Here is a 14,015-nt window from a genome sequence, read left to right as displayed (position 1 = left end):
TTGTGGAAGTATTGTGTGGAGTATTGTTATGAACTCCCTTTCACAATAGTTTTGGGTACTTTAAACTCTTATTTCAAAATCTGAATTCCTGCACCCTGGCACAAACCCTTGTTAGCTCAAAACCGTGTCCTTCCCATATTTTTGTGTCTCGGATAAACACTTGTGGTGCATTCCTGCACACGTGTGAACCCAATTGTTTTCTCAAACTTTTCTGTGTCGCGGATAGGGTGCCCCTACAAATATTGATACACTCTCGAGGAGCCCTCCGCCCCCCTCCCCTCCCCCAGCAAATGTGGACACTCTCCAGGGAACCCGTTGAAAGTACTGGCAATACTTCCAGGAGCCCCCGACCCCTTGCAGATACGGACATGACCCCGACGAATACTGCAAATGTCGACAGATTCCTGGGGGACCCCCCCCCCCACCCTCCGCACCGGAAATATCGTGCTCCCGGGGACTTGTGAGAAATGATAATGTACGCGCAGAGACCCCCCACCCCCCACATTCAAATATCGACACACTCCTGGTGACCCCTGTAAATACTGACCGCCTGAGGACCTCCTGCGAATATGAGCGTGTTCGTGGGGACTCCCTGTAAATATTGGTTCACTCCTGGTGACCACTGTTGTAACTTCTAGGGAACGATGTCATCTACCCAAAGGAAAACATTACAGCAAATATTTTTTAAAAATTCGCCTGTGTATGGCTACAGCAAGTGGAATGAGCAAGTGAAGACGTGATATTAATTTTACGACACGAAGCGTGAGGACCACAGCCAGCTGTGGCTCAGTGGGTTGCACTCTCGCCTCTGAGTCAGAAGGCTCTGGGTTCATCCCAGAGACTTGAGCACAAAATCTAGGTTGAAAACTCCAGCGCAGCACTGAGGGAGTGCTGCACTGTCAGAGGTGCCGTCCTTCGGGTGAGACGTTCAAACCGAGGCCCCGTCTGCCCTCTCAGGTGGATGTAAAAGATCCAGTGGCACTTCATATTCGAAGAAGAGCTGGGGAGTCTTGGCCAATGTTTATCCCTCAACCAACAACACGAAAACAGATTATCTGGACATTGTCTTATTCCTGTTTGTGGGACCTTGCAGTGCGCAACTTGGCTGCTGTGTATCCTACATTACAACAGTGACTATACTTCAAAATTACTAATTGGCTGCAAAGATCTTTGGGACCTCCTGAGGTCATGAAAGGTGCTATATAAATGCAAGTCCTTTTAAGTATGTGTTTGTGCCGTTACTATGTGAAGTTTATGTTTGAGTGGATGTGAGTGCTCTGTTCATTGGTTGTGTCTACAAGTTTATAGTGATTTTATGTTTGTCCTGACTAATGTTCCTTCCTCAACCAACCGATTAACTGGTCATTCATCCCATCACTGTTTGTGGGACATTGTTGGCGTAGATTGGCTGCCATGTTTGTCTAAATAACAACAGTCACTTTACTTCAAAGTAATTGTGTGTGAAGCACTTTGAAATGTTTCTGAGAGACACAATGTGCTACATAAATACAAGGTCCCATTGTTTGCTTTTCAGAATAACTGTAGCCAAAGGATGTAGCAATGTGAACTTCCTGTTTCGAGGTCCTATCACTAGGAAGTGCAGGAGGTCAGTGTCAGCTGTGACTCAGTGGGTAGCGCTCTCGCCTCTGAGTCAGAAGGTCGTGGGTTCAAGTCCCATTCCAGAGGCTTGAGCACACAATCCAGGTTGACATTCCCAGAGCAGCACTGAGGGAGCGCTGCGCCGTCAGAGCTGCCATCTTTCGGATGAGACATTAAACTGAGGCCCCGTCTGGCCCCTCAGGTGGACGTAAAAGAACCCATAGCACTCTATATTCGAAGAAGAGCAGAGGAGTTCTCCCCGGTGTCCTGTCTGGTCATTATCACCTTGCTGTTTGTGCGCAAATTGGCTGCCGCGTTTCCTATATTACAACAGTGATTACACTTCAAAAGTACTTAATTGGCTGTAAAATGCTTTGGGACGCCCGGAGGTCATGAAAGGCACTATATAAATGCATGTGCCTTCTTTTCTTCCTTTTTATCTAGTCTTCATGTACGTCAGTCTTGCTGAGATTGGGACCTTTACTTAGTTAAAAATGGAATATAAATGCAGGCTGTAGTTATGGCATCTCATCATGTGTAATGGTGCTCCAGTGTTCACTCTCAATTTGTATTGTGTGGCTGTTATATACAAGCGGTGCCTTAATGCTTTGGGTCATTGTTAACATTTCACCTTTTGCCCATTCCACTTAAAGCAACGACAGATACGGGCAAGAGATTTCTTTTGAGGGAATTCAAATTTCGGAATCAATCAAATTATTTCTGATCACAGGATAGTTTTGCCGTGTGTTGATATGTGGAAGTCTTTTGCCAAGATTCCACATTTGCACTATATTTGAAATCCCAGATACACATGTCCTGTGTATGAATATTGTGTTATGGTGTGTGTTTTTTTTTTCTTGTGTTCTCTCACTCTCTCTCTCTCTCTCTTTCACTCTTATTGTTTCTTGCTCCCACTCCCTTGCGCTGTTTTTCTTTCTCTCTCTGCCACTCTTTTTGTTTTGTCTGTCCCGTCTCGTCTATCCCATCTATCCCATCCCTTCTGACTTTCTGTCCGTCCATCCCTCCTTTGGCCCATTATATCTTGTCCTTTCAGAAACCGATCCAAATGTCTTGTCCCGAGAACTTTAACATGCACTTACACAAGAAGCAGACGGACTTCAGTCCAATGACTCCTGCAGTGGACCGCATTTTTGATAACCCAGCCATGCCCTCAGTTGTGAACTGAATGGCCAGCCTTGATTACGTGTTCAAATCTGCACGAGGCCCCGAACCATAGAATCTACAGCACCGAAACAGGCAATTCAGCCCAACTGGTCTATGCCGGTGTTTATACCCCAAAGGAGCCTCTGCCCACTCTAAACACCTCTTCCCACCCTCTCCCCATATCCCTATACCCTTCTCCCTCACGTATGCATCAAACCTCCCCTTAAATGCATCAATGTTATCTGCTTCAAGCACTTCATGTGACAGCAAGTTCCACATTCTCACTGCTCTCGGTGTAAAGAAATTCCTCCTAAATTCTTTATTTGCTCTGTTAGCTTATATGTGTGTCCCCTTGTTCTGGACCCACAACCTTCCGCTGCAGATCTGAACTTGGAACTTGCTGTTGGATTCTCTGGCGTGCTTCTATGTGAGAGATGTTATGCACATGGCGTGAACTTCTGCCAACAAGTTTCATTTATATAGGTTGTAACAAAACAGAGCAAGAAGCAGGATAAGAAAGATGGATTTAATTTATTTGGTGCCTTTTATAGCTTCAATGTCCCAAAGTGCTTCACAGCCAACAAACATCTTTTTGAAGTGTCACTGTCACTGCAAATGCAGCCTCCAATTTGTGGAGAGCAGGGTACTACCATCAGCAATGAGATAAATGACAAGATAATCTGTTTTTGGTGGTGTTGGTTGAGGGACACATATTGGCCAGGGCACTGGGAGAGCTCCCTGCTTTTTGGAAAAGTGCAGCGAGATCTTTTACAGGTAGACAGAGCCTTGATTTAGCACGCAATCCGAAAGATGCCATCTCCAACAGTGCAGCACTCCTGTAGTACTGCAGTGAAGTGTGAGCCTACATCATATGAGAAGTTATTGGAGGTGGCTGAAGACGCAATTAGTGAGTTAGGCTTTGAAGGTAAGAAGAGAGGTAGCAAGATGAAGAGAAAGATAGTGCACAAGCCACTGCTCAGATTTATGGCCCTTGATAAAAAGACAAGTGTATAGGCAGTACCCCAGGTGTAAAAGATTAATGGATCTATAAATGATGATGTGAAACAGCCTCTTGCACATGGAAAGACTTCGATTTATTTCATTCAAAGCTGAAACTATTTTATCCTTTTCACATTGTTGTGTTTTGGATGAACACTCTCAGGAGTATCAACTAATAGTTTATTTGTTCTTTTTTTGCTTTTGCTTTTGCTTTTGGTCTCTGCCCTTGCATTCTCTCTCTGTTTGTTTGAATGAAGGCCTGGTCCAGCGGTTTCACCAGTCTCCAATAAAATGTTGAGTAAAAGTTGAAAACCCAATTCTTGCTGCGTGATGCCAGGGACACCAGGAAACACACTCTCCGTGTGCCTAATGGTCATGCTGCTGGACTGGCAACCCAGAGTTGTGAAACTTAATTCAATAAATTTGATAACTTGTCTATATCTAGCACCGATGTGGAGATGCCGGTGATGGACTGGGGTGGACAAATGTAAGGAATCTTACAACACCAGGTTATAGTCCAACGCTTTTATTTGAAAATCACAAGCTTTCAGAAGGAGAAAGCCTCCGAAAGCTTGTGATTTTCAAATAAAACTGTTGGACTATAACCTGGTGTTGTAAGATTCCTTACATATATCTAGCACCAGTTGAAATGAACTTAAAAGCAGCCTGATTGTTGTACAAACCCAAATGATTCGCTCATGTCCTTCAGGGAAGGGAACCTGCCACCCCTGCCCATTCTGGCCTGTATTTGACTCCGGTCCCACACTGTGTGGTTGACTCTTAATGGCCTCAGGGCTACTAGGGATGGGCAATAAATGCTATCTTGGCACACATCCCAAGAAATCGTTAAAGACCTATCTCACTTTTAAAATTAAGAAACTAAGGTCTAGGGAGCAAGATGCCAGCAAGGCTGAAAACAGTAGAAAGAAAGAAAAACTTGGATTTCTATAGCACCTTTCATGACCTCGGGACGTTCCAAAGCGCTTTACAGTCGAAGGACTTTTTTTTGAATTGTAGTCACTGTTGTAATGTAGGAAATGCGGCAGCCAAATTGCGCATAGCAAGGTTCCACAGACAGCAATATGATAATGACCAGATAAGCTGTTTTTTAGTGTTATTGGTTGAGGGATAGATATTGGCCAGGCCACCGGGGAGAACTCCCCTTGTATTACTTCAAAAAATGCAACGGGATCTTTTGCGTCCACCTGAGAGGGCAGACGGGGCCTCGGTTTAATGTTTCATCGGAAAGACAGCACCTCCGACAGTGCAGCACTCCCTCATTACTGCACTGGAGTGTCAGCCTGGATTATGTGCTCAAGTCTCTGGAGTGGGACTTTAACACACAACCTCTGACTCAGAGGCGAGATAGCTACCCACCAAGCCACGGCTGACACCTGTTGGAAAAGGTGTGGAATCATAGAATTGTTACAGCAACAAAAGGAGGCCATTCGGCCCATCGAGCCCATGCCAGCTCTTTGCATGAGCAATCCAGTTAGCTCCATTCCCCCGCTCTTCCCCTGTAGCCTTGCACATTTTTTCCCTTCAAGTATTTATCCAATTCCTTTTTGAAAGCCATGATTGAATTTGCTTCCAACACCCTTTCAGGCAGCGCATTCCAGATTATAACTACTCGCTGCATAAAAAAGTTTTTCACTCATGTCGCCTTTGGTTCTTTTGCCAATCATATAGAAAATAGGTGCAGGAGTAGGCCATTCGGCCCTTCAAGCCTGCTCCGCCATTCAATATGATCATGGCCGATCTTCTGTCTCAATATTATATTCCCGCTCTCCCCATACCCCGTGATGCCTTCTGTGTCTAGAAATCTATCTGTCTCCTTCTTAAGTATATTCAGTGACTTCGCCTCCACAGCCTTCTATGGTAGAGAATTCCACAGGTCCACCACCCTCTGAGTGAAGAAATTTCTCCTCATCTCAGTCCTAAATGTCCTACCCCGTATTCTGAGACTGTGACCCCTCGTTCTGGACCCCCCCAGCCAGGGGAAACATCTTACCTGCATCCAGTCTGTCTAGCCCTGTCAGAATTTTATACGTTTCAATGAGATCCCCTCTCATTTTTCTAAACTCTAGTGAATACAGGCCTAGTCAACCCAATTTCTCCTCATACAACAGTCCTGCCATCCCAGGAATCAGTCTGGTGAACCTTCGCTGCACTCCCTCTATGGCAAGTATATCCTTTCTTAGGTAAGGAGACCAAAATTGCACACAATACTCCAGGTATAGTCTCACCAAGGCCCTGCATAACTGCAGTTTAAATCTCTCTCTTCTGGTCCTTGACCTTTCCGCCAGTGGGAACAGTTTTGCTTTATTCACTTTATCTAAATCCTTCATGATTTTGAACACTTCTATCAAATCTCCTCCCAACCTTCTCTGCTCTAAGGAGAACAACCCCAGCTTCTCCAGTCTATCCACGTAACTGAAGTCCCTCATCCCTGCACCCTCTCTAAGGCCATCACATCCTTCCTAAAGTGCAGTGTCCAGAATTGGACACAATACTCCAGTTGTGGCCGAACCAGTGTTTTATAAAGGTTCAACATAACTTCCTTGCTTTTGTACTCTATGCCTCTTATTTATAAAGCCCAGGATCCCATATGCTTTTTTAACCGCGTTCTCAACCTGTCCTGCCACCTTCAAAGATTCGTGCACATACACCCCCAGGTATCCCTGTTCCTGCATCCCCTTTAGAATTGTACCATTTAGTTTATATTGCCTCTCCTCGTTCTTCAGTGAAATGTATCACTTCACACTTCTCTGCGTTAAATTTCATCTATCACGTGTCCACCCATTCCACCAGCCTGTCTGTCCCCATGGCGTCTATTACTGCCCTCCTCACTATTTGCACATCTGCACATTTTGAAATTGTGCTCTGTACCCCCAAGTCCAAGTCATTAATATATATGAAAAAAAGCAGTGGTCCTAGTACCGACCCTTGGGGAACACCACTGTACACTTACCTCCAGTCCGAAAAACAACTATTCACCATTACTGTATGCTTTCTGTACCTTAGCCAATTTTGTATCCACGCTGCCACTGTCCCTTTAATCCATTGGGCTTTAATTTTGCTAACAAGTCTATGATGTGATACTTTATCAAATGCCTTTTGAAAGTCCATATACACAACATCAACCGCACTACCCTCATCAACCCTCTCTGTTACCTCATCAAAAAACTCTTATCAAGTTAGTTAAACACGATTTGCCTTTAACAAATCCTTGCTGGCTTTCCTTTATTAATCCACACTTGTCCAAATGACTGCTAATTTTGTCCCGGATTATCGTTTCTAAAAGCTTCCCCACCACCGAGGTGGCCTACGGTTGCCGGGTTTATCCTAACACCCTTTTTGAACAATGGTGTAATATTTGCAATTCTCCAGTCCTCTGGCACCAGCTCTGTATCTAAGGAGGATTGGAAGACTATGGCCAGCTCGTCTGCAATTTCCACCCTTACTTCCCTCAGCAACCTAGGATGCATCTCATCCGGACCGGGCGACTTATCTACAGCCAGCCTTTCTAGTACCTCCTCTTTATCAATCTTTAGCCCGTCCATAATAAAGAAGGTGTGCTAAGTCTGGAAGCAAAGATTAGCTGATACCAACCATGGGTTTGAAAAGCTTGTAGATTTTAGCAGGAGAATAAGGTGGAGGGGAGGGGTTCCAGTGTCTTGAGGTCCTGTTACGGAATAAGGTAGCGTTAATTTCAGCATAGTGAGGATACAAATCTATCAAGCCTATCACTGACCATTGGAATACTCAACTGGTCCTTTACTAGTTGAGTATTCAGGTGGTAGTCAAATTCAGTTTCCAGCGCCGTGTTGCTATCACATTTGCCCCTGAGTCAGCAGGTCGTGAATTCAAGCCCCTCTCTCTCTTTCTGTCTCTCTCTCTCAACACATAACCTAGACTGACACGTCAGTATAGTAGTGAGGGAGTGCCATCTTTTGGTTGAGAAGTTAAACAGAGGCTCTTTCTCACCACTAAGGTGGACGTAAGAGAACCCATGGTACTTTTCAAAGAGCAGAGGACTTCTCCCATTGTCTTGGCCAACATTAGTCCTTCAACGAACATTAGCAAAACAGATTAATTAACCGTTTATCTTAAGTGCTGTTTGTGGGACCTTGCTGTGCACAAATTGGCTGCTGCGTTTGTCCACATCACATCAGTGATAACATTTCAAAAAGCAGTTCATTGTTCTTGAGGCGCTTTGGAAGGTCCTGAGTTCATGAAATGCGGTGGTTCGTTCTTTGCTTCATTTGGAGCTCTACTACACTTGTTATGCCCTGGATTTATGTCTATAATGCACTCAAAAGTTGCTTGCATGCCAGCAGAATCTACAAGTCAACCTGTTCTAAAAATGCATTATTGCTTTTTTTTTAGGCCCAACAGCAGAGGAACCTGGATAACATAGTCTCTCAGCAGCACAAGACCGGGACTGGGAAGAAAGTGAAGAAAGATGGTGGCATTGGGTTTGATGCAGAGGTGGACGGTACCAGCCCAATGTCAGAGCAGGATTCTGGAATCTTGGATGTTGAAGATGAGGAGGATGAAGAGGAGGTAATTAATCATTCACCAAATCCCCAAACTATCTTGATTTCTGGGATGAGAGGGTTATCCTATGAGGAGAGATTGAGTAGAATGGGCCTACATTCTCTGGAGTTTAGAAGAATGAAAGGTGATGTCATTGAAATGTATAAAATTCTTAGAGGGTTTGACAGGGTAGATGTGGAGAGGCTCTTCCCCTGGCTGGAGAGTCTAGAACTAGGGGGCATAGTCGCAGGATAAGGGGTGGGCGATTTAGGACTGAGATAAGGAGGAAGTTCTTCACTTAGAGGGTGGTGAATCTTTGGAATTCTCCACCCCAGAGGGCTGAGGATGGTCGTTGAGTACATTCAAGACTCAGATCAATAGATTTTTGGACTTTAAGGGAATCAAGGGATATGGAAATTGGGCAGGAAAGTGGAGTGAGGTCGAAGATCAGCCATGATCTTATTAAATGGTGTAGCAGGTTCGAGGGACCGTATGGCCTATTCCTGCTCCTATTTCTTATGTTTTTATCTTGAAGACAAACAGTCTTGTGTCGACACCTTAGGGTTGGATGAAGAGGGGTGGGAGGAGGCTCTTGTGGAACATAAACCAGTCAGGCCAAATGGGCTGTTTCTGTGCTGTACATTCTAGGTATCTGACCATTGCCTCTGAGCAACTGCTACATGTCTTAGTCCTTGTTGACTCAATTAGGTGACTGATCTAACATTGTGACTGGTTTTACAAATTAGAATATGTGCACATTTTTCGGTTCTTGGGATGTGGTTGACACTCACGGCTGCATTTATTGACCATCCCTGGTTGCTCAAAGAGATTGGTGGTGGGCCTCCTTCTTGAATCACTGCATGGCAACAATCTGCTTTAGATCAACTTTAGATCAGCAATACCAGAGATCAGAAGAGCTTAATTTGCCCATGGGGTAGTTGACATCTGGAATTAGCTCTCACAAAAAACACCTGAGCTGTGTTAAACTACTTCAGGAAGAGAACCAGATAAATAACTGGTTTCAGAATAAGACTGAAGGTTATCGGGATCAGTGTAGATAGAAATAAACAAGTACTTAATTGAACACGTTGGCTGTTGTGGTGCTGTGATCAAGGAACTTCCATCTCTGGAAGATCAGTAGTGGAGATGTTGGAATAGACATGTATTTTTAAGCTTGGCTTGATTAGGAAAGAATGAATTTGCATTTATCTTGTGCCTTAGGACATCCCAAAGTACCTCGCAGCCAATTAATTATTTTTAACGTATTGCCACTGTTGTTATGAAGGCAATTGTAAACAATTTTACAACACCAAGTTATAGTCCAGCAATTTTATTTTAAATTCACAAGCTTTCGGAGACTTCCTCCTTCCTCAGGAAGGAGGAAGTCTCCGAAAGCTTGTGAATTTAAAATAAAATTGCTGGACTATAACTTGGTGTTGTAAAATTGTTTACAATTGTCAACCCCAGTCCATCACCGGCATCTCCACGTTATGAAGGCAGACACAGCAGCCAATTTGCGAAGATCCCACAAGCAGCAATGAGATAAATGACCATGTGTTGGTTGAGGGAGTAATGTTGGCCAGGATACCGGGAGCACTTCCTGCACTTGTTCGAATAGTACCACGGATGTTTAACATTCACCTGAGCAGGAAAATGAGATCTCAGTTTAATCTTGCATTTGACTCGCGCATGACTCACTCAGTAATAAACCGAAGTGTCTGCCTAGATTTATGGTCAGGTCTTCAAGGGGTCTTGAACCCCACAACCTTTTGACTAAGAATGTGAGAGCGCGCGACTGACTGAGGTGCAGATGATGGGATCTAGGAGTATTATTGCCGAAATTTCCCTCAGATTAAATTGGTTGGGTAGAACCCATGATAAGGGAGATTGGATTCTATGCCTGGAATGTTTTTTGCTTGTTCCATACTTATATAACGTTCAGAATTCCACTTGGGGCACCAGTGTCAGCACTGAGCACTCCCGGACCAGGATTTGGCACAGCGAGATGCAGAGTAAAGCTCTATCCTGAACCTCAACAGATCATTCTTCCCATCCCAATTTCCAAGGCTTCATTTGCATTTCCTCACTTGAGCATATAATCTCGGCTGACACTCCAGTGCAGTACTGAGGGAGGGCTGAAATGTTGGAGGGGCCATTTTTTGGATGAGACGTTAAACCGAGTCCCTATCTGCCCCCTCGGATGGAAGTTAACAAGCCTACAGCCCTATATCCCTAAGAGTAGGAAATTCTCCCCATGTCCTGGCCAATTTATCACTCAACCAATACCACTAAAACAAATGAACAAGTCATTCACCTCATTGCGATCTATGGGACCTTGCAGTGCACAAATTGGCTGCCGTGTTTACATTCAAAGTAACAGTGACTGCACTTTAAAAGTAATTCATTGGTTGCAAAGTGTTTTGGGACGTCCTGAGGATGCGAAAAACGCTAGAGAAATGCAAGTTATTTCTTTGATTGGATTCACCACATCTGCAGTTGTTGAAGTCTCTCCTGCAACAAACCTGTCTGCTTGATTGCCTTCTCCCCAGCTTCCTGAGTCTTTCCTCTTAGCTCGGGTGCCTAATTCCTGTTGTCCTCTGTGCCCTGTACCCAGGTTCTCATCCTGTCTTTCTCTTTCAGGCGCTGATTGATTGCTGTGTATTCCGAATCTTAAATTTGCCAGCTTGACGAACACTTTTATATATAATAAGCATTGCTAGATAAGGGATACAACTCCCATAATCTTCTAAATCTCACACTCTCACTTGTGCACTCGCTTGCTCACTCACTCATCAACTACACTCACACTCACGCTCTCTCTCACACGGGTCTCGTTTGCTTGGGACTCTGGTTTATTTCTACTCCTCCCCTGGATCTTTGTAGATGACATGAAAAAGAAGTAAAGATGTAAAAGTTTTACCAGCTTTAGTGGCTGAAAGGTTCCAGGTTGTAAAGGGAGTTTATCTCGCTCAAACTTTCTCTGCCTCAATCGACTGGCAACAAGGCGAAGGAAAGTATTAGCTAAAGAGCAGCGAACCAGATGTTACCTTTCCACTTTTGCAGCTGGTCAGCTGACAATCACTCGATGCTGTTTTAAATTATTTAGAGGCGGCTTTGTAACCAAAATAACTACTCCTCAGACTTCACAACTGTAATTAAGTGAGATTCTTAACAGCTTCAAAAAAGGGAGAGAACAAAAAACTCTGCTTCTCCCCCTACCCCTCCCCTTCCCCAAAAGAATATCTCTTCCCTGCAAAAAGTGTCAAGTCGAAACTGGTGACGGATCTTTGTAATCCATGCAGTTACTGGTTTGACACTGGTGCCTACCTCGTGGAGCTGGCAGTACCAAGTTATACTTTTTTTATTCATTCTTGGGATGTGGGCACATTGCCCATCCATAGTTGAAGGTGCTGGTGGTGGTAGTGGGCCTTCTACTTGACTGGCAGCTTGATACAACTGAGTGGCTTGCTTGGGTCACTTCACAGGGCAGTTGAGAGTCACGTTGGTGTGGGGACTGGAGTCACATATAGGCCCAGACCGGGTAAGGACAGCAGGTTTCCTTCCCTAAAGGACATCAGTTGAACCAGTTCAGTTTTAATGAAAATTCGACAGCTTCATGATTTCCAGATTAAAGCTGCCATGGTGAGATTTGAACTTGAGTTCTCTGGATTACTCGTCCAGCAGCATAACCACCTTGCCACCGTACCCTATCCACTCAGTGCTCAGGGCGTTGCCCATGAATGCAAGCACAGCGCTCCACTCATTGCCATTTCAACACTGGCTAGTTTCCAGAAGAGTGTGTCACCAAAACTGAAAGGAAGTCCAGCGGGTTGCTTGAGCTGAAGCTGTGCGAGACCATCTTCTCGGGAAGGGGAGCGGCATCTCTCAAACCACTTCTGATTGAATGGGCTCACATCTGGACCACTATATTTTTAAAGCTTTTCTCGGGATGTGGGCGTGGCTGCATTTGTCGCCCTGACCACTGAGCAGCTTGCTGGCCCACCTCAGAGGGCATTAGCGATCAATCATGTCGTGCGAGACAGGAGTCATGTGGAGGTCAGACTGGGTAGGAGTGGCAGGTTTCCTTCCCAGAAGGGCATTAGTGCACCAGTTGGTCTTTTGCAATACATTTCTGTCGCCAGCCCATAAATTGATTTATTGAATTCGATTTCAGTACTTGCCATGGTCGGGATTTGAACTCACGACCTCTGGGTTGCTGGTCCAGTGCCACAGTCACTACCCTCCCCTACCTTATCAAGCTGCAGTTATGTTACAGATTCCGTGTCTCTGCAAAAATTAAAACTGCATCGACTGGAGCTAGATGTACATGATAGTTTTCTTTTCTCAGCCCCCCCCTCCCCCCAATTTCCTCTTCGTCAGCGGGCACTTGGGTATAGATCTACTGGAGCTAGCAGCCTTCTGCTGCATCGGCCAAATTAAATTAATCTTATGTGAGCAGAGACTTGAGCACAGAATCCAGGTTGACGCTCTGGTACAGTATTGAGGGTGTGCTGCACTGTCGGAGGTGCCGTCTTTCGGAAGCCTTTCTGCCTCCTCGGGTGGACGTAAAAGATCCAATGGCACTATTTTGAAGAAGAGCAGGGGAGTTCTCCCTGGTGTCTTGGCCAATATTTATCCCTCCACCAACATCACTAAAATAGGTTATCTGGTCATTATCACATTGCTGTTTGTGAGATCTTGCTGTGCGCAGAATTAGCAGCTGCATGTCCCTACATTACAACAGTGGCCACACTTCAAAAAGTACTTCATTGGCAATTTGGGGCATCCTGAGGTCGTGTAAGCCGTTATATAAATGCAAGTTCGTTCTTTCTTTCTTTCTTTCTTCTTTCCTTCCTTTCTTTTGCCTCAGCAAATATTTTCCACAATAGTTGGCGTTGGTGGCATCATGGTGGTGCAACACACTGCCCTTGCTTTGATGGCCACACGCGGACTTGCCAACAGGGGCCACCGGATAGCAATCATGAGCCAGAGAACCCTGGCTGATTTTCCCCACCCCGCTACCCTAATAGCTAGCCCATGGGCATTTATATGGCACCTTTTTGACCCTTAATGCATTCTGAGGTGCCCAAATAAACCGCTCGGTTGGTAAGGCAGCAAATGTACCCTTGCCCTCATCCCAAGCACAAATGAATCACTATTGAAATGCAGCCACTGTTACTAGGTAGACAAGTGCTGCAGCCAGTCTGCTAGCATCAAGGTCCCACAAACAGCATTAACAACAACAACTTGCATTTATATAGCGCCTTTAAGGTAGTAAAAAACGTCCCAAGGCGCTTCACAGATGAGTCATCAATGAAGCTGTTCTGGTGGTTGTTGGTTGAGGGAAAAATATTGGCCACAAGACTGGGTGAGCTCCCTGCATGTCTTCAAAAAGTGTCACGGGCTTTTTTACATCCTCCTGAAAAGGTAGACAGGGTCTCGTTTTAGTATCTCATGCAAAGGGTGACCCCCTCCCTCCCTCCCGCGCCAATGCAGGACTCCCTCAGTACTGCCCTGGAGTCTTAGCCCAGATTATAAACTCAAGTATTGGAGTGGGGTTTGAACCCACGACCTTACAGCGCCCCAACCGCTGAGAGCTAATTCAACACAGGCTGCACAATCAGCCAAACATAGGTTCTTCTGCCTTTGTTACGGTTTTAGTCCGACAACAAGTGGTGCACTTTTCCAATAGGCCATAGAGGGCACTGTAGCAT

The 14,015-nt window shown here is 45.0% G+C and overlaps 1 protein-coding gene across 5 annotated transcripts in view; it reads left to right on the top strand.

Annotated features, from left to right (window-relative positions):
- Window positions 1-14,015, top strand: part of LOC137314445 (exocyst complex component 6B) — a 628,729-nt gene that overhangs the window by 242,750 nt on the left and 371,964 nt on the right. For all 5 annotated transcript variants that reach the window (XM_067979862.1, XM_067979811.1, XM_067979897.1 and 2 more), the window contains one exon: window positions 8,152-8,328. In XM_067979862.1, the coding sequence (XP_067835963.1) occupies window positions 8,152-8,328 (177 nt within the window). The remainder of the gene's footprint in view (window positions 1-8,151; window positions 8,329-14,015) is intronic.

The sequence above is a fragment of the Heptranchias perlo genome, chromosome 1 (assembly GCF_035084215.1).
Source record: "Heptranchias perlo isolate sHepPer1 chromosome 1, sHepPer1.hap1, whole genome shotgun sequence".
NCBI lineage: Eukaryota > Metazoa > Chordata > Chondrichthyes > Hexanchiformes > Hexanchidae > Heptranchias > Heptranchias perlo.
This window is presented reverse-complemented; position numbering and strand designations above follow the sequence as displayed.